The sequence below is a fragment of the Terrapene carolina genome, unplaced genomic scaffold (assembly GCF_002925995.2).
Source record: "Terrapene carolina triunguis isolate 2854851 unplaced genomic scaffold, T_m_triunguis-2.0 Scaffold191, whole genome shotgun sequence".
NCBI classification, from domain to species: Eukaryota; Metazoa; Chordata; order Testudines; family Emydidae; genus Terrapene; species Terrapene triunguis.
Window position 1 is genome coordinate 133,811 of NW_020664542.1, and position 18,418 is coordinate 152,228.

The 18,418-nt window shown below is 48.1% G+C and overlaps 1 protein-coding gene across 1 annotated transcript in view; it reads left to right on the forward strand.

Annotated features, from left to right (window-relative positions):
• Window positions 1-18,418, forward strand: part of PPFIA4 (PTPRF interacting protein alpha 4) — a 116,248-nt gene that overhangs the window by 20,895 nt on the left and 76,935 nt on the right. Inside the window, exon 2 of the mRNA XM_026654363.2 lies at window positions 17,240-17,341. Within this exon, the coding sequence (XP_026510148.1) occupies window positions 17,240-17,341 (102 nt within the window). The remainder of the gene's footprint in view (window positions 1-17,239; window positions 17,342-18,418) is intronic.

The window sequence follows — 18,418 nt, forward strand, 5'->3', positions numbered from 1 at the left end:
TGGCTTACCATGGCTGCCTGCAAGCCGAAATCTGTTGCCTGGCACTGTGTGAGTGATCTCTCACACCAAACCGGCAGGCCCTCAATATAAGAGGAAAAATGTGACCTTGTCACGAAAGCACATGTGCTGTGTAATGTGAACAGCAAAATTTAAAGTGAAAGAGTGTACCCATTGTTCTCTAAAATGTGTCTTTTTAACCACCTCTCCCTTCTCCTCCACCAGCTGCAAATGTTTCTCCTTCACAGAGGCTAGTGAAGATTAGAAGGAGAAAACGGCGGACTCGGGATGATATGTTCTCGGAGCTCCAGATGTCCTCCCACGCTGACAGAGCACAGCAGAATGCGTGGAGGCAGTCAATGTCAGATTACAGAAAAGCACAATATGAACGAGAGGAGAGGTGGCGGGCTGAATCGCGGGATGAACAGAGCAAGTGGCGGGCTGAAGATGATAGGTGGCGTCAGCTTGCAGACAGAAGGCAAGAGTCGATGCTCCGGCTGCTGGAGCATCAAACTGATATGCTCCAGCATATGGTTGAGCTGCAGGAAAGGCAGCAGGAGCAGAGACCGCCGCTACAGCCCCTGTGTAACCAACAGCCCTCCTCCCCAAGTTCCATAGCCTCCTCACCCAGACGCCCAAGAACATGGTGAGGGGGCCTCCGGCCACCCAGTCACTCCACCCCAGATGATTGCCCGAGCATCAGAAGGCTGGCCTTCAATAAGAGTTAAAGTTTTAAACTGCAGTGTGTCCTTTTCCTTCCCTCCTCCCCCACCCATCCTGGGCTACCTTGGCAATTATCCCCCTAGTTGTGTGATGAATTAATAAAGAATGCATGAATGTGAAGTAACAATGACTTTATTGCCTCTGCAAGCGGTGCTCGAGGGGGGGAGGGGAGGGTGGGGTGGTTGGTTTACAGGGAAGTAGAGTGAACCGGGTGCGGGGGGCGGAGGGTTCATCAAGGAAAAACAAACAGAAGTTTCACACCGTAGCCTGGCCAGTCACAAAACTCGTTTTCAAAGCTTCTCTGATGCGCACCGCGCCTTGCTGTGCTCCTCTAACCGCCCTGGTGTCTGGCTGTGCATAATCAGCGGCCAGGCGATTTGCCTCAACCTCCCACCCCGCCATAAATGTCTCCCCCTTACTCTCACAGATATTGTGGAGCGCACAGCAAGCAGCAATAACAATGGGGATATTCTTTTCGCTGAGGTCTGAGCGAGTCAGTAAGCTGCGCCAGCGCGCTTTTAAACGTCCAAATGCACATTCCACCACCATTCGGCACTTGCTCAGCCTGTAGTTGAACAGGTCCTGACTCCTGTCCAGGCTGCCTGTGTACGGCTTCATGAGCCATGGCATTAAGGGGTAGGCTGGGTCCCCAAGGATCACGATAGGCATTTCAACATCCCCAATGGTTAGTTTCTGGTCCGGGAAGAAAGTCCCTTCCTCCAGCTTTTGAAACAGACCAGAGTGCCTGAAGACGCGAGCATCATGTACCTCTCCCAGCCATCCCACGTTGATGTTGGTGAAACGTCCCTTGTGATCCACCAGGGCTTGCAGCAGCATTGAAAAGTAGCCCTTGCGGTTTATGTACTCGGTGGCTTGGTGCTCCGGTGACAAGATAGGGATATGCATTCCGTCTATCGCCCCACCACAGTTTGGGAATCCCATTGCAGCAAAGCCATCCAACTACCCTTGATATCAGCAGGTCTTTCATTGCCCTGGCAACTTGGATCACAGCAGCCCCCACAGTAGATTTGCCCACTCCAAATTGATTCCCGACTGACCGGTAACTGTCTGGCGTTGCAAGCTTCCACAGGGCTATTGCCACTCGCTTCTCAACTGTGAGGGCTGCTCTCATCCTGGTATTCTGGCGCTTCAGGGCAGGGGAAAGCAAGTCACAAAGTTCCGTGAAAGTGCCCTTACGCATGCGAAAGTTTCGCAGCCACTGGGAATCGTCCCACACCTGCAACACGATGTGGTCCCACCAGTCTGTGCTTGTTTCCCGGGCCGAGAATTGGCGTTCCACGGCATGAACCTGCCCCAGTAACACCATGATTTGCACATTGCTGGGGCCTGTGCCTTGTGAGAGGTCTATGTCCATGTCAATTTCCTCATCACTCTCGTCGCCGCGCTGCAATCGCCTCCTCGGCTGGTCCTGGTTTTGCTTTGGCATGTCCTGGCTCTACATATACTCCAGGACAATGCGCTTGGTGTTCATAGTGCTCATAATTGCCGCGGTGATCTGAGCGGGCTCCATGATCCCAGTGCTATGGCGTCTGGTCTGAAAAAAGGCGCGAAACTAGTATCTGACGGACGGACGGAGGGAGGGAGGGGTGAGTGACGACATGGCGTACAGGTACAGGGAATTAAAATCAACAAAGGTGGCTGTGCATCAGGGTGAAACACAAACAACTGTCATACAGAATGGCCCCCCCCCAAAGATTAAACTCAAAACCCTGGGTTTAGCAGGCCGTTGATTTCACGGAGGGAGGGGGAAGCAAATGAATACAGAACAAATCTATTTTTTACATCTTAAGCTGGCAGACGACGGTGCAGCATGACTGATAGCCCTCGGCATCTTCTGGGTGCTTGGCAGAAAATACTGGGCGCTTGGCAGGTAATAGTGTACTAAGACTGATAGCCATCATCGTCAAGACTGTTCAATAGGACTGAGCATGTCTGCCCAGGTGCCTCTGATTGAACTGCAATATGATGACGATGGATATCAATCTTAATACACCATCTACTGCCAAAAGGCAAGGGGCTGCTGCTGTGTAGCAATGCAGCCCCACGTCTGCCAGCCCCATGTCTGCCAGCACCCAGATCGCCGATGAAGGCTACCAGTCATACTGCACTGTCTACTGCCAAAAGGCAATTAGCTGCTGCTGTGTAGCAATGCAGTACCACGTCTGCCGGCACCCAGAGGACATATGGTGATGGTGAGCTGAGCTGAGCGGGCTCCATGCTTGGCGTGGTATGTTGTCTGCACAGGTAACCCAGGTAAAAAGGCGCGAATCGATTGTCTGCCGTTGCTCTGACGGAGGGGGAGGTGCCTGACGACATGTACCCAGAACCCCCTGCGACACTGTTTTGCATCATTCAGGCATTGGGATCTCAACCCAGAATTCCAATGGGCGGCGGAGACTGTGGGAACTGTGGGATAGCTACCCATAGTGCAACGCTCCGGAAATCGACGCTAGCCTCGGTACTGTGGACACGGTCCGCCGACTTAATGCACTTAGAGCATTTTATGTGGGGACACACACAATCGGCTGTATACAACCAATTTCTATAAAACCGGCTTTTATAAATTCGACCTAATTTCGTAGTGTAGACATACTCTTAGCTACGTTGGTGTAAATCTGGATTTATTGCAGGCTCAAAGTGAGACCGAGCTGGGCCAAAAACAAGGCCCATATCTGCGAGAGCTCTGGCTAATTCAGCCACTGCAAACCACTGAATGAGGCAAGGGACCCATGGGAATAATAGAACATGCTTGTGTAGCTAAGGACTGTTGTGCCAGAGCCTCAGCATTGACTTCAGCAGAGCTACACCGATTTACAGCATCTCGAGATGTAGCTATATCACAAAGCGTATGCCCAAAGGGGCAGAGTTAGGGTTGTGCGGGCAGCCTTAACTTTGGCATTCCCTGACTTGGAAGTACTTTCATTTGGCTTTCTTAATGTTCTTGTCTAGATTAAAAGTTAAGGCCATACGGCTGGAAGGGACCCTTCAGGCAATCCCATCATATCAGCCCTTTCATCAGTGCATCAAGCTCCATCTTATACCCAGTTATGTGTTTGCCCCCACGACTCGTATTGGGAGGCTGTTCCAGAACCTCCCCAGTTAGAAATCCTCTTCTGATTTCCAGTTTAAATGTATTTGTGGCCAGTTTATCCCCATTTGTTCTGGTGCCAACACTCTCCGTTAGCTTCAGTCGTGCTTCTGCCTTGCTGGTGTTTTCCCCCTCCCCCATATATTTCTGGAGAGCAATTGCCCCCCCCCCCCCAGCCTTCCTCTTGCCATCTCCTCTCATCAAACAGGCTCTCCATCCCTAGCAGCCCGTCTCCGTACCTGCTCCAATTTGACTGTACATTGGTTTAAAAAGGAATTTAAACCGATGCGAAACGCCTTTCTGAACACTGTTAATTAGATTTAAACAGGGCTTATAGTGATACAGTGTAACTCAGCAAGGAATTGAGTTAAACTACAGTGCTGAGAACCAGGTGGAAACCAAATTAGGTGTAGCAGCACAGGTTGCACCAGTTTCATAATGTCATAGACTTTAAGGCCAGAAGGGACCATGCACGCGTCCTGCAGATCACTGGACAGAGAACTTCACCCGGGATTCCTGCATCCATCCTAGAGCTTGTGGTCGAGCTGGAGATGTAGAAAAGAGATGTTCAATCTTGATTTATAAACTTCAAGTGACAACGAACCCAACACGTCTCTTGTAAGGTTTTTCCAAGGATTAGTTATAGGGCTGTCAAGTGATTAAAAAAATTAATCGTGATTAATTGCACTGTTAAAAATAGAATACCATCTATTTAAATAGTTTTGGATATTTTCAAATATATTGATTTCAATTACAACACAGAATACAAAGTGTACAGTGTTCACTTTATATTATTATTTTTAATTACAAATATTTGCACTGTAAAAAAAAAGAAATAGTATTTTTCAATTCACCTCATACAAATACTGTAGTTCAATCTCTTTATCATGAAAGTTGAACTTACATATGTAGAATTATGAACAAAAAAATAACTCCACTCAAATATAAAACAATGTAAAACTTTAGAGCCTACTAGTCCACTCAGTCCTACCTCTTGTTCAGCCAATTGCTTAAACAAGTTTCTTTACATTCTACATCTGCCTGCCTGCTTCTTGTTTACAATGTCACCTGAAAGTGAGAACAGGCATTCTCATGGCACTGTTGTAGCCGGCATCACAACATATTTATGTGCCAGATGTGCTAAAGATTCATATGTCCCTTCATGCTTCAACCACCATTCCAGGGGACGTGCGTCCATGCCGATGACAGGTTCTGCTCGATAACGATCCAAAGCAGTGTGGACCAATGCACATTCAATTTCATTATCTGAGTCAGATGCCACCAGCAGAAAGTTGATTTTTCTTTTTTGGTGGTTCAGGTTCTGTAGTTTCCACATTGGAGTGTTGCTCTTTTAACTCTTCTGAAAGCATGTTCCACATCTCCTCCCTGTCAGATTTTGAAAGGCATTTCAGATTCTTAAGCCTTGGGTCGAGTGCCGTAGCTATCTTTAGAAATCTCACATTAGTGCCTTCTTTGCGTTTTGTCAAATCTGCAATGAAAGTGTTCTTAAAATGAACATCATGTGCTGGGTCATCATCCGAGACTGCTACCACATGAAATATATGGCAGAATGCAGGTAAAACAGCAGGAGACATGCAATTCCCCCCCAGGAGTTCAGTCACAAATTTAATTAGCACATTTTTTTTGACGAGCATCATCAGCATGGAAGCATGTCTAAATGGTGGTCGAAGCAGGAAGGGGCATATGAATGCTTAGCATGGTGCGAGGAACAGCGGGAGCTGGGAGTCCTGGTGCCATAGGTGAAGAATACAGATCACACTATCATCACTCCAAAGCTAGAACCGTGCTGGAGACGACCCTGAAGGATGCCATGCGTTGCCAATATGTGGAAAACCTGAAATAGAAGCCGGACCAGGGCAAGGCATTTGAGGTGACTTGCAAGTGGGACGCCAGCAATCACTTCCTCCCCAGGGGCAGCTTCACTCGATTTGCCAACTAGAGGTTCATCCACAGGGCCCGGCTCAACTGTGTGACGCTGAACTGAGCTGTCGGCCACAGGAATCGGGACAAGTGATGCAGGAAGTGCGGCTCCGCCAACAAGACGCTACCCCACGTCCTGTGTAGCTGCAAGCCCCATTTGAGAGCTTGGCAGCTGCGACACAACAACATCCAAGATCGCCTGGCTGGAGCCATCCTGCCACCCATGGGGAAGGTTGCCGTGAACTCTGCCATCCCCGGAACCGACAGCCAACTGCGACCGGACATAGTCATCACCAACGAGGACCGGAAGAAGATCATCATGGTGGATGTCACAGTGCCGTTCGAGAACAGGAGCCCGGCCTTCCACGATGCCTGAGCTCGAAAGGTAGAGAAATATGCCCCTCTGGCCGAAACCTTGAGAGCTAAGGGTTACCAGGTCCAGACATACGCACTGATCATCAGAGCCTTAGGCGCATGGGACCCCAGTAACGACTGAGTGCTGAGAGAATGCAGAATCGGTCAACGCTACGCTCGGCTGATGCGGCAACTCATGGTGTCAGACACCATCAGGTGGTCGAGGGACATCTACATAGAACACATCACCGGACATCGGCAATACCCGGAGGGATGAACTGGAGTGCCGATGAGAAGCGCGGTCAGGAAAGTAACAAATACTGTCCTCATGAATTGTATTTTCTAAATGGAAAACCTACCCAATTCTCAATTACTGAGGGACAATCTCCATTCATTGATATATTTTGCTTTCCACAACCAAATCTCCATACAACTTTTCATGAGTGATGTACCTGAGTATTCGGAGTCGAATATCTAAACTGTATTGTTAAATCTATTCACCTGAATTCGGGTTATTGCTCATTATGCACTATATGTATCTTCTGACATTAAAAACAAACTTTGTATTTGTGGATAATCTAAGCACTATACCCAGATGTACAGACACTCTTTTCCCAACCTATGTAATATATAATTTTTTAACATTAGGTTTAATAACTTTTTTTATATCTCTCACGTAAATACCTTGCAATGCCGGCTACAAAAGTGCCATGCAAATGTCTGTTCCACTTTCAGGTGACATTGTAAATAAGAAGCAGGCAGCATTATCTCCCATAAATGTAAACAAACTTGTTTGAGCAATTGGCTGAACAAGAAGTAGGACTGAATGGACTTGTAGGCTCTAAAGTTTTACATTGTTTTGTTTTTGAGTGCAGTTATGTAACAAAAAAAAATCTACAATTGTACTTTGCACTTTCATGATAAAGAGATTGCACTACAGTACTTGTATGAGCTGAATTGAAAATTACTATTTCTTTTGTTTCATTTTTACAATGCAAATATTTGTAATAAAAATAATAATATAAAGTGTGCACTGTACACTTTTGTATTCTGTGTTGTAATTGAAATCAATTGAAGTGTCACTAGAGGAGGTTTTGGAATTAATTGATAAATTTAACAGTAACAAGTCACCGGGACCAGATGGCATTCACCCAAGAGTTCTGAAAGAACTCAAATGTGAAATTGCAGAACTATTAACTAGGGTTTGTAACCTATCCTTTAAATCAGTTTCTGTACCCAATGACTGGAAGATAGCTAATGTAATGCCAATATTTAAAAAGGGCTCTAGAGGTGATCCCGGCAATTACAGACCGGTAAGTCTAACGTCAGTACCGGGCAAATTAGTTGAAACAATAGTAAAGAATAAAATTGTCAGACACATAGAAGAACATAAATTGTTGGGCAAAAGTTGACATGGTTTCTGTAAAGGGAAATCATGTCTTACTAATCTATTAGAGTTCTTTGAAGGGGTCAACAAACATGTGGGCAAGGGGGAATCCAGTGGACATAGTGTATTTAGATTTCCAGAAAGTCTTTGACAAGGTCCCTCACCAAAGGCTCTTACATAAATTAAGTTGTCATGGGATAAGAGGGAAGATTCTTTCATGGATTGAGAACTGGTTAAAAGACAGGGAACAAAGGGTAGGAATAAATGGTGAATTTTCAGAATGGAGTGGTGTTCCCCAAGGGTCAGTCCTAGGACCAGTCCAATTCAACTTATTCATAAATGATCTGGAGAAAGGGGTAAACAGTGAGGTGGCAAAGTTTGCAGACGATACTAAACTGCTCAAGATAGTTGAGACAAAAGCAGGCTGTGAAGAACTTCAGAAAGATCTCATAAAACTAAGTGATTGGGCAACCAAATGGCAAATGAAATTTAATGTGGATAAATGTAAAGTAATGCACATTGGAAAAAAATAACCCCAACTATACACACAATATGATGGGGGCTAATTTAGCTACAACTAATCAGGAAAGAGATCTTGGAGTCATCGTTGATAGTTCTCTGAAGACATCCCGCAGTGTGCAGCGGCAGTCAAAAAAGCAAACAGGATGTTAGGAATCATTAAAAAAGGGATAGAGAATAAGACAGAAATATCTTATTGCTCTTATATAAATCCATGGTACGCTCACATCTTGAATACTGCGTAAAGATGTGGTCTCCTCATCTCAAAAAAGATATACTGGCATTAGAAAAAGTTCAGAGAAGGGCAACTAAAATGATTAGGGGTTTGGAACGGGTCCCATATGAGGAGAGATTAAAGAGGCTAGGAGTTTTCAGCTTGGAAAAGAGGAGACTAAGGGGGGATATGATAGAGGTATATAAAATCATGAGTGGTGTGGAGAAAGTGAATAAGGAAAAGTTATTTACTAGTTCCCATAATATAAGAACTAGGAAAAAGAACAGGAGTACTTGTGGCACCTTAGAGACTAACAAATTTATTTGAACGTAAGCTTTTGTGGGCTACTGATGCATCTGATGAAGTGGGCTGTAGCCCACGAAAGCTTATGCTCAAATAAATTTGTTAGTCTCTAAGGTGCCACAAGTACTCCTGTTCTTTTTGCAGATACAGACTAACACGGCTGCTACTCTGAAACCTGCCATAAGAACTAGGAGCCACCAAATGAAATTAATGGGCAGCAGGTTTAAAACAAATAAAAGGAAATTCTTCTTCACACAGCGCACAGTCAACCTGTGGAACTCCTTGCCTGAGGAGGTTGTGAAGGCTAGGACTATAACAGGGTTTAAAAGAGAACTAGATAAATTCATGGAGGTTAAGTCCATTAATGGCTATTAGCCAGGATGGGTAAGGAATGGTGTCCCTAGCCTCTGTTTGTCAGAGGGTGGAGATGGATGGCAGGAGAGAGATCACTTGATGATTACCTGTTAGGTTCACTCCCTCTGGGGCACCTGGCATTGGCCACTCTTGGTAGACAGGATACTGGGCTGGATGGGCCTTTGGTCTGACCCAGTATGGCCGTTCTTATGTAATATATTTGAAAATGTAGAATAACATCCATAAATATTAAATAAATTTCAATTGGTATTCTTTTGTTTAACTGTATGATTAAAAGTGTGATTAATCACGATTATTTTTTTAATTGCGATTAATTTTTTTGAGTTAATCACATGAGTTAACTGTGATTAATCGACAGCCCTAGTTAGTTATCCTCAGAGGTAAAAATGTGCCCTTTATTTCCAGTCTTACTTCGTTTAGCTTCATCGTCCATAATCTTGTGCTTAAGTTGCCTCTTAGTCCTGCTAGTCTAAAGGACTGAGCGCCGTGGGTCTCTCACGGGTTTTCCAGCCCTCGGATCATTCCGTAGCTCTTTTCTTGCACACTTTCAATTTTTTCAACATCTTTTTTGGAAGTGTGGACACCAGAACTGGGCACAGTGTTCCTGTACTGGTCCCACCAGTGCCATATATGGAGGTAATACCAGTTCTGTGAGTCCCAGGAAGAATCCCTAGCTTTTCTATCACACTTTTCATCAGTGGATCTCAAAGCACTTCACATTATCCTCATTGGGCGAAGAGGGAAACAATGAACCATGGAGCGGGTCCTTGGGGCTCGCGGCTCTGTCTGCCTAGTTATACTTACCTACACTTCGAGTTTTAATACGAGCCATGAAGATTTGAAATGTCCGGAGCTGCCTTTTTCTGGGGGTCCCCTCCCAGGCAGGTCTCCTTGGGCCCTTTTGGTTAGTTTCCAAGCTCTGTTTATAATCATTCTTAATTTGAGCCACTGTTTCACTTTCTAATCCACTTATAGGTATCCCTGCTTAGACTGGAATGCTTATGACAGTCCAGCTTTCTATGCATGAGCTGAGATCTACAGTCAGAACAAGATCTGGCACACGGTTCTCTAATCTGCAAGAGCTCTTGGCCAGCGACAGAGTTACTCTTAACTCTACCCTCAAAGAAAGGGGAAGAGAAAGGAAAGCAACTTGACCACCTTATCACTGTTCCCAAGAGTCAGTCGCAGGATGGGCGCAAAAGGCCAAGTTCACAGTGGAATCTGGCTCCAGTGAAGTCACGTACATTACGCTAACGTAGACACCCCTAGCCTTGCATCCCCTTACAATCACCTTACCTGCCCCCCTCTGAATTTGGCTCCCTGAATCTCAGCCCCAGGGAGTCTCAATGGGCGTAACTCGCCTGCCGAGGGGCCAGAACAGGAGTGCAGCAAGTAAAGGGACTAACTGGAAGGTGTAAATCGGTGCATGGTAAAGTAGCCCCCACCCTATTCTGATTTCCACCTTCTCACATCCTCAGTGGGTCAGATTTGGAGGTGATCTGTATATGAGGATGATACACATTAATATAACCCGCCTTTTCCTCCCTGGGTAATTGGGGAGCAGGCAACGCTTACATTTATGCCCGGGCGCCTGATGTTGTAAACAGTAAAGTGCCAGCCCTCTGTGGAGAAAGAAGTGGTTCGGGACTATTTAGAAAAGCTGGATGAGCACAAGTCCATGGGGCCGGATGCGCTGCATCCGAGGGTGCTAAAGGAGTTGGCTGATGCGATTGCAGAGCCATTGGCCATTATCTTTGAAAACTTGTGGCAATCAGGGGAGGTCCCGGATGACTGGGAAAAGGCTAATATAGTGCCCACCTTTAAAAGGAAGAAGGAGGATCCAGGGAACTACAGGCCAGTCAGCCTCATCTCAGTCTCTGGAAAAATCATGGAGCAGGTCCTCAAGGAATCCATTCTGAAGCACTTAGAGGAGAGGAAGGTGATCAGGAACAGTCAGCATGGATTCACCAAGGGCAAGTCATGTCTAACTAACCTAATTGCCTTCTATGACGAGATAACTGGATTTGTGGATGAGGGGAAAGCAGTGGATGTGTTATTCCTTGACTTTAGTAAAGCTTTTGATACGGTCTCCCGCAGTATTCTTGCCAGCAAGTTAAAGAAGTATGGGCTGGATGAATGGACTACAAGGTGGATAGAAACCTGGCTAGATCATCGGGCTCAACGGGTAGTGATCAATGGCTCCGTGTCTAGTTGGCAGCCAGTATCAAACAGAGTGCCATCCTCCCTTCCCCTGCTTGCAACAGCACAGGCAAGGATAACTGGAGCCTTCTCTGTGCAGATCACTCAATAGACCGCATGTGATAACTTCTGTTCTGCTTGAGGGTCAGCCAGGTGCCCCATTTCAGCTGCAGCTAGCATCACTTTCAGCATGCTTATGGCCCGTATCCAGCATGAGGAGTATCTGCCATGTGGAGCTGTAATGGTGATGGGCAAAGTCATTCTGCCTGACTAGGGTGTGACTGGGGTATGCAGTTTTGTGAGTTTGTACAGGGCCTAGCGCAGCAAGGCCCTGGTCTATGACAAGGACTTCTAGGCACTACCGTCATGCAAATAATAATTGCAAGTGTGCCACGCACTCGCCATATTTCCAAAGGGTTCATCAGCTGGGGAAGGTTTGGGGGAAAGTTTGTGCCTCTCCCTTTGCAAATTTCCCCAGTGAAATCTGCAGCCGGTGACTGGTCCCTGCCCAGTTAGCCGTTCCGGGAATTGCCAAAGGTGTGCAGTGCTATTTGCCATTCTCGTGACTCTCACTTGGACAGCCTTAGCCTTTTGCGCAGGCTTGCAGACCAACTTTTCAGGCCTCTTCACCCGTCAGAGATGCGTCGTGTTCAGGTCCCTGTGCCCAGAGTTGGCCTTGACATTTGTGGGAAGGCCAGCTATGGAGCTTCACCTTGATATTTTTTCATAGGGCTCCCCAATCCGGGGTGCTGTGAGCTTCCCAGGTCCCAAGGGCTGACTGTCTATAGTGATGCTAGTGGTTTGCATCTAAACTCTTCTCAAGGTGCGGTCCAGCGTATTAAGGGACTTTGTAAACCTATCCCTAAATATGAAACAGCCATCAGTGTGCCAACCTCATCTGGATGCTTAGGAGCCTCGGAACATGCTTGGCCTCTCTCACAGCCATGCTTTCTGCCTGTTGGCTTTCACAGAGCCCCTATGTAGTCCATAGGGAGCAACACACGTGCTGTTGGCTCTCTGAGCTCTTGCATAACACAGAGAGAGAGAGAGAGACACGAGCTGTCAGCCTATGTGGTGTCTCACTTAATCCATAGGGGATATACAGAGTGAGAGGCTGGGGAAGTGTTGTCTGCCGGGAGGGGCTCTAAGTTGGGTGGATATGAGCTCTGGTGGGGCAGCCAGTTCCCAAAGAGAGACTGGCTAATTTTTTGAGTCTGCTAGTAAATAGGGATTGTTGATGAATTCACCCAGTTCGGCTTCATGTTGAAAAGCAGGCAGGCAGGTCCAGGGAGTGCTTGCGTTCTTGTTGATCGGATCTCTTTCTCCAAAACACGGGCGTGTCCCAAATGGCATGTACGATACCAGGGAGGCGGAGTTCACCATCCCCATGGCACTTGGCTTTAAAAAAACAATGGCATTATTGGTTATATAAAAGCCATCTGGGATATGCCAGGAAGCAACTGAGACTGGCTTTGAACACCCAATTAGCACAGAGTCCTTGACAGGAAGAAGAGGTAGGAAAAGCAGAAAATCTATTGCAGAAACAGGCAAGTTTTATACTGAGGGTGGTGTGTTATAGAACTCCCAGTATCCACTGGCAGAACCTCGTGGAGATGCAAAATAAAGATTTAGATAGGACTTGACGTGCACCAACAGGTGCCCACAAACCAGATTTGTTAGGTGGGCTCAGCCTTCAGATTTCCCTCCCGAGGTTGAGTAATACAAAAAAAGCATCTGAAATGTTAAACAAGACACAGACGGAGGGATCCACGCGCCTGATTTACATTCCAGCTCGTCAACAGTTCTTAGTTTAAAAGGGGTTCGAGCCTTAATCAGATTCTGAACAGAGGGAAAAAATCCAGATTAAAAAGTCCCTCCGGGAATAGTTGCCTTCTCCAGAGTCAGGTGTTTGGGCATCAGCCGTGAGATAAAAACATAATCCCATCGAGACATGCCCTGCACATCAGGGAGGCCAATGCGCTTCCTGTTTTGACAATTTGCCTGATGACTGGAAGGATTCACACCTTGCTGGAAGGGAACCCTTGGGTTGGGCCATCTCGAATGATCACGTGCACTATGATGGCCCCTCTGCATTATCCTGTGTCTGTGCACTGCCCCATCTCAAGGGGGCTGTCTTCTGCAGACTCCCTCCACCCTGTGCTCTCCTGCATATCCGCTGATGGGCGCCTGTCCTCGATCTGTCTATCTTTTAGTAATCAGTATTGCTATTACTGTAGTGCCCTAGTCGAGAGCAGAGTACACGGGCTAGGTGCCGTGCAAAGCCACGGTCCCTGTTCCAAAGAGCTTCCAATTCCATGTGTCTCCTTTAGCCTGTTGACAAGTGCAACACACAAAGAGGAGCAGTGGGATCCTCTGGACCTGTGATCAGAGTGGTCAGTACGCCAGGAGTGTTATAAATTCTGTATAGAATGGAATAGACTCCAGAGAGAGGAGCAGTGGGCTAAGCTGTGGATAGCTGATCTTAATTTCCAAGGAGAAAATCTTCTCGCCCAGGCCCCTGTGAGGTTAAAAACAGGGGTGCTTCTGTGTAACTTTTCCCTTCCTGTTCAGCAAAGTCATACGTAGGCTTGCACTGTTTGCAAGGAAGCTGCTGTGCTTCATAGGAATACCCGGACTGATTTTTTATTCTACAGAGGAGAAAAAGTGCCTATTCCAGGTACTTTTGACAGCTCGATAAGAAACACTCCTCGTTAATAATACACTCCCCACCTCCCCAGTAACCAAGAGAAATACCCCTCCCCCATTAAACACCCACTCCAGAAGCCTGAGTGAATGGATGGTCTTTGCAGGATGTTCTAAAGGGCAACACATCTGGGCTACTTTGGACCAAGCTGGGGTGCAAGGTCCAAAGTCAGACCCCTCTTGTAAACCGAGAGGGCTCCAGCTGGAGTAGTGCCTGTGCTGACTGAAGCCGGTGGAGTGGGGAAAGAGGCGGTCTCTGGAGCAGGTGCCGGGCCGGTTAGGGCTCCGTAGCTCAAAGTCCACCTCTCAAACTGCACCCAGAGAGCCATCGGCAGCCGGTGCAGAGCGACGTGCTCACAATGACACGCGCTGCTCAGTTTAGTATTTCTCTCCACTGGTTCAGTTCTTGTGCAAAGCGGCCAAGCAGACCTAATGAGTGCACATCAGGGTGCATAGTGCAGCTAAGGAACTGTGGACACAGCCCCTGCTCAATGCTCTCCAAGCTGTTTCTAAATGCTCGGCTAGTGTTTAGATCCCCACTAAAGCCCCCCAGATTCTGCCCTGTCTGCGGACGCCCGATTTACTGTGATGTACTGATGGGCGCTCAGCGCAATTCAGACTTTCTTGCTCTTTTGATCTGCTGCTTCCAGCCCTTAGACCTGACGTGATAATTTCTCCCTGGTCTCTCCAAATGCTGCTGCTGCAGAGGCAGACACCCAGATTGTCCAATGCAACATAGGGAGCAAAAGTGGCTCAGAGTGGGAATCTGGGACTTGGGAGACCCAGGTTCAGGTCTCTACTATGCCACAGCCTCCCTGTGTGACCTTGGGTGAGTCACTTCCCCTCTCTGGGCCTCAGTTTCCCATCTGTACAATGGGGATTCAGCACTGCCCTGCCACATGGGGTAAAGGTTGCAAGGTGCTTGGATACTACAGTGATGGAGGCCGGACATCCTGGATGGCACAGACAGGTATAGGAGGCTGGTGGGCTGGGTTGAGTGGAGCTGCTGTAAGGCACATGCTCCAGCACCACTTGCCCTATGAGCCCTGGATCTGCTTCCTGTCTAGACGGCGAATGGGGCTACCTGCATTTCTCTCGGGGTGAGCAATGTGAGTTCCGATTGGGTCCTCCCGGGGGAGAGCAGTTACTGCAGGGGAGATGTTGGAATCTGAACCAAGAGGAGCTTGTGGTGGTTCCATTATCTCCGGAGAATTGTTCTCCACCGTTGGTAGGAGAGGGAGGCTGGACAGGGCAGGGGAATCCCCCATTAACTCTTTCTCTGTGTGACGGGTTGGACCCCTGGGGAAGCCACCTGATGTGCTGAGACACCACTGAGTCTACCTGTTCTGCCAGCCTGGGCCCCCTTTAACCTGTCTTGCCGAGCCAGGCTCTGAAAACCTCCTCTCACACACACAGGCAGGCCCACACCCAGCTGCAGATTAGGGACTTGCTCCAGCACTCAGGGTATCTCTACACCCAGCCGCTAGTTTGGCGGCTGGGAATCGAAGTTCTGGATTCGACTTATCGCGTCTTGTCTGGATGCGATAAGTCGAACCAGGAAGTGATCGCCGTCGACTGCGGTACTCCAGCTATACGAGAGGAGTACTGCGGCGTCGACGGGGGAGCCTGCCTGCCGCTTGTGGACCGAGGTAAGTTCGAACTAAGGTACTTCGACTTCAGCTACGTTATTCACGTAGCTGAAGTTGCGTACCTTAGTTCGAATTGGGGGGTAAGTGTAGACCAGGCCTCAGATGTCCCCCTCCTTTGGAGTGCAGACCCACAGGTATATTATGAAATCCGCCTCCTCCCTCAATGTGGAGGAAGGTGTGCACAACTTCTCCTCTCCCCCCCCCCTCCCCATTAGAAATTACAGACACTGGGTTATATAATAAATAAAACAAATGTTATTAACTACAAAAGGCAGATTTTAAGTGGTAAAAGGAGTAGCAAACAGAACAAAGCAGATTACTAAGCAAATGAACTCAAACATGCAAACTAAGCTAGTTTCACTAAAGCAATTGGTTACAAATCGTATTTCTCACCCTAGATATAGTTGCAGGCAGTTTGCAATGTTCCTGTGGTTCAGAGTGCCAGTTATTCCTTTTCAGACGACCCCTGTGTCAGTCTGGACTCCCCCCCCGGCCTTCCCTTTTGCAGTCTTTTTTCTTGGGCAGACAGGCCATGGAGAGGAGGAGTCCCGTTTGCCTTCCTCCCCACCCTGAAATAGGATTTACATAAGGCGGGAATCTTTTGTTTCCCAAACTTGACCCCCTCTTCCCTCGCAGTGGAAAGTTACAAGAAGTCCCAGGTAATGTTTTAATATCCGGTGACAAGACCACCTGACTCTGTAGGATCACAGCGTCCATGAGTCAGGGGCACTGTGGAGGGTCCGCAGGAAGGCCAAGCTTTTCACAGTCCATTGTCCTCGCTGATGGGCCATCCGCCCTGTCTGACTTTTCCATTGTCGTACCTGAAGTGTTCGCAGTGGGCGTCACCCAAAGTAGCATAGCTGAAATACAGATAGAGAGTCAATATTCCTTACTTCAGAGACAGAAATGACACAGGCGTACACATTGGATAATCACATTCAGTAACTCAGAACCTTCCCAATGGTATCTCACATGAGCCATCTGGAATAAAGTATATCTCAGTTATGTCATATTCCTATCATAAGCGTATTTTCATAAGGAATATGGAATGCAATGTCACACTCTGCATAACCTGAGCCCGCAGGCCAGCTCAGTTGTAAATTCTGGCCAGAGCACGTACAACGAATCCTGGAAGTCAGGCTGATGCAGACGGCAGGGGCTCGCCTTACAGGGAGCATGTGGAGCCAGTGCTATGGGGCTGCTGGTTGGTTAGTGGGTCAAATTTAAGGTGATGGTTTTAGCCTAAAAAGCGCTACACAGTTGGGGATTGATAGCTGGCCTCTCCCTGAGTGGTACTGCTGCAGTCATGATGAGTGGGGCAGAGATCTAGGAGCCCACTTGGTTTAACAGCGGTGGGAGTGGTGGCAGGGCATCCCTCTGAAACCACCAGGCATGTTAACAGCCAGGGTACCCAGCAAGGCCCACTTTGCCCCTGGGGGTCTAAAGATGGTCGAGTCCGACAGAGGCAGTCATTTCTGGAGGAGTGCGAAGGTTTGCTCGGGAAGGGGCTGTCTGTCCGGTTGAGCTGAGGATGGTGTTTGGCTGGGAGTTCGCTCTTGGCATCATTCTGGTGGTATCCTGGTTTTAAACCATGTCAGAGGCCCCCAAAGTAGCAGATTGGGGCCTCGCTTGTGTCCTCATCATACATCAGTCTGAAGAGATACGCACCAGGACAGTGCATCTCCTCTCGGGGGTTTGTAAAGCCTCCCAGCACTCAGGGCAGCGCCCAGCCTCTCCGCTCACTGTAGCATTGTGCCCTTTTGCAGGAGTTTGCCACGCTGACGAGAGAACTCAATGCCTGTCGAGAGCAGCTGCTGGAGAGGGAAGAGGAGATTTCAGAGCTGAAAGCCGAGCGGAATAACACCAGGGTAAGTCACAGGGAATAATGTCCGTCCCTAGCCCTGAAACCTGGCTGCGTCTAAGTCTATGTGAGCTGAGGTGCTTATTAAAAACCCCAGTGGTTCCCGACTCTGGGACTAACGATACCGGCGAGAGCTAGGCAGAGTGGGAGCAGTTGCTATGCAAACCCCGTTCCGTCTTCCCCCTGTGCATTTACACTCTGGTTTGTAGCGTTCTGGGCAAGCTGACGTAGAGAAAGCTAACCTCTCTGGAGTTTGTCCCCTAGGGACCTCCGTAGGCGGGATCTCATTCTGTACGGCTTGGGAACAGAACTCCCCATCATTTCTCTACAACCCTGTTAAGTTCATACTTATTACCCTGCAGTATGTGGATTGCCACACGGGCTGTTCTGACTGTCCTGGAGCCGCACCCAGCACTAAAGAGGAACCTCAGTCCTACGCTCTAGAAATCTCTGCTGGTCCAGCCCTGCCCTGGGCCCTGAGCTTTGCTAAGGATCTTCACTCTGCAGCAGCCCCTCAGCTCAAACGCCCCTTCCTCTCTCAGCACTGCCGGGGCCTGAGCTTGGGGGAGCAAAGATGCCGTGCAGCAGGGATCTGTGCAGTGTGGCCTTTAGCCACACGGTGTTTATTTTCAGTGGCCGGGGTGAGGTGAGCGTGCGGTGGAGATTTTGTGGCTGTGTTTGCTGGCAGTTTATCAGACGTTTTCCCCAGATCTGAGCATGAGGCAGGGTGAGTGCTCCATGCATCGTGAGAGAGATCTCCAAAGGCTTCCTGGTCTTTTCAAGTATCAGAGGGGTAGCCGTGTTAGTCTGAATCTGTAAAAAGTAACAGAGGGTCCTGTGGCACCTTTAAGACTAACAGAAGTATTGGGAGCATAAGCTTTCGTGGGTAAGAACCTCACTTCTTCAGATGCAAGTGAAGAAGTGAGGTTCTTACCCACGAAAGCTTATGCTCCCAATACTTCTGTTAGTCTTAAAGGTGCCACAGGACCCTCTGGTCTTTTCAGTTAGGTGAGGAGGGGTCTCCAGATCTCCCTCCCCAGTAATAAGTGGGTTCACGTTTGTAGCCCCCACTGTACGCTGGGCA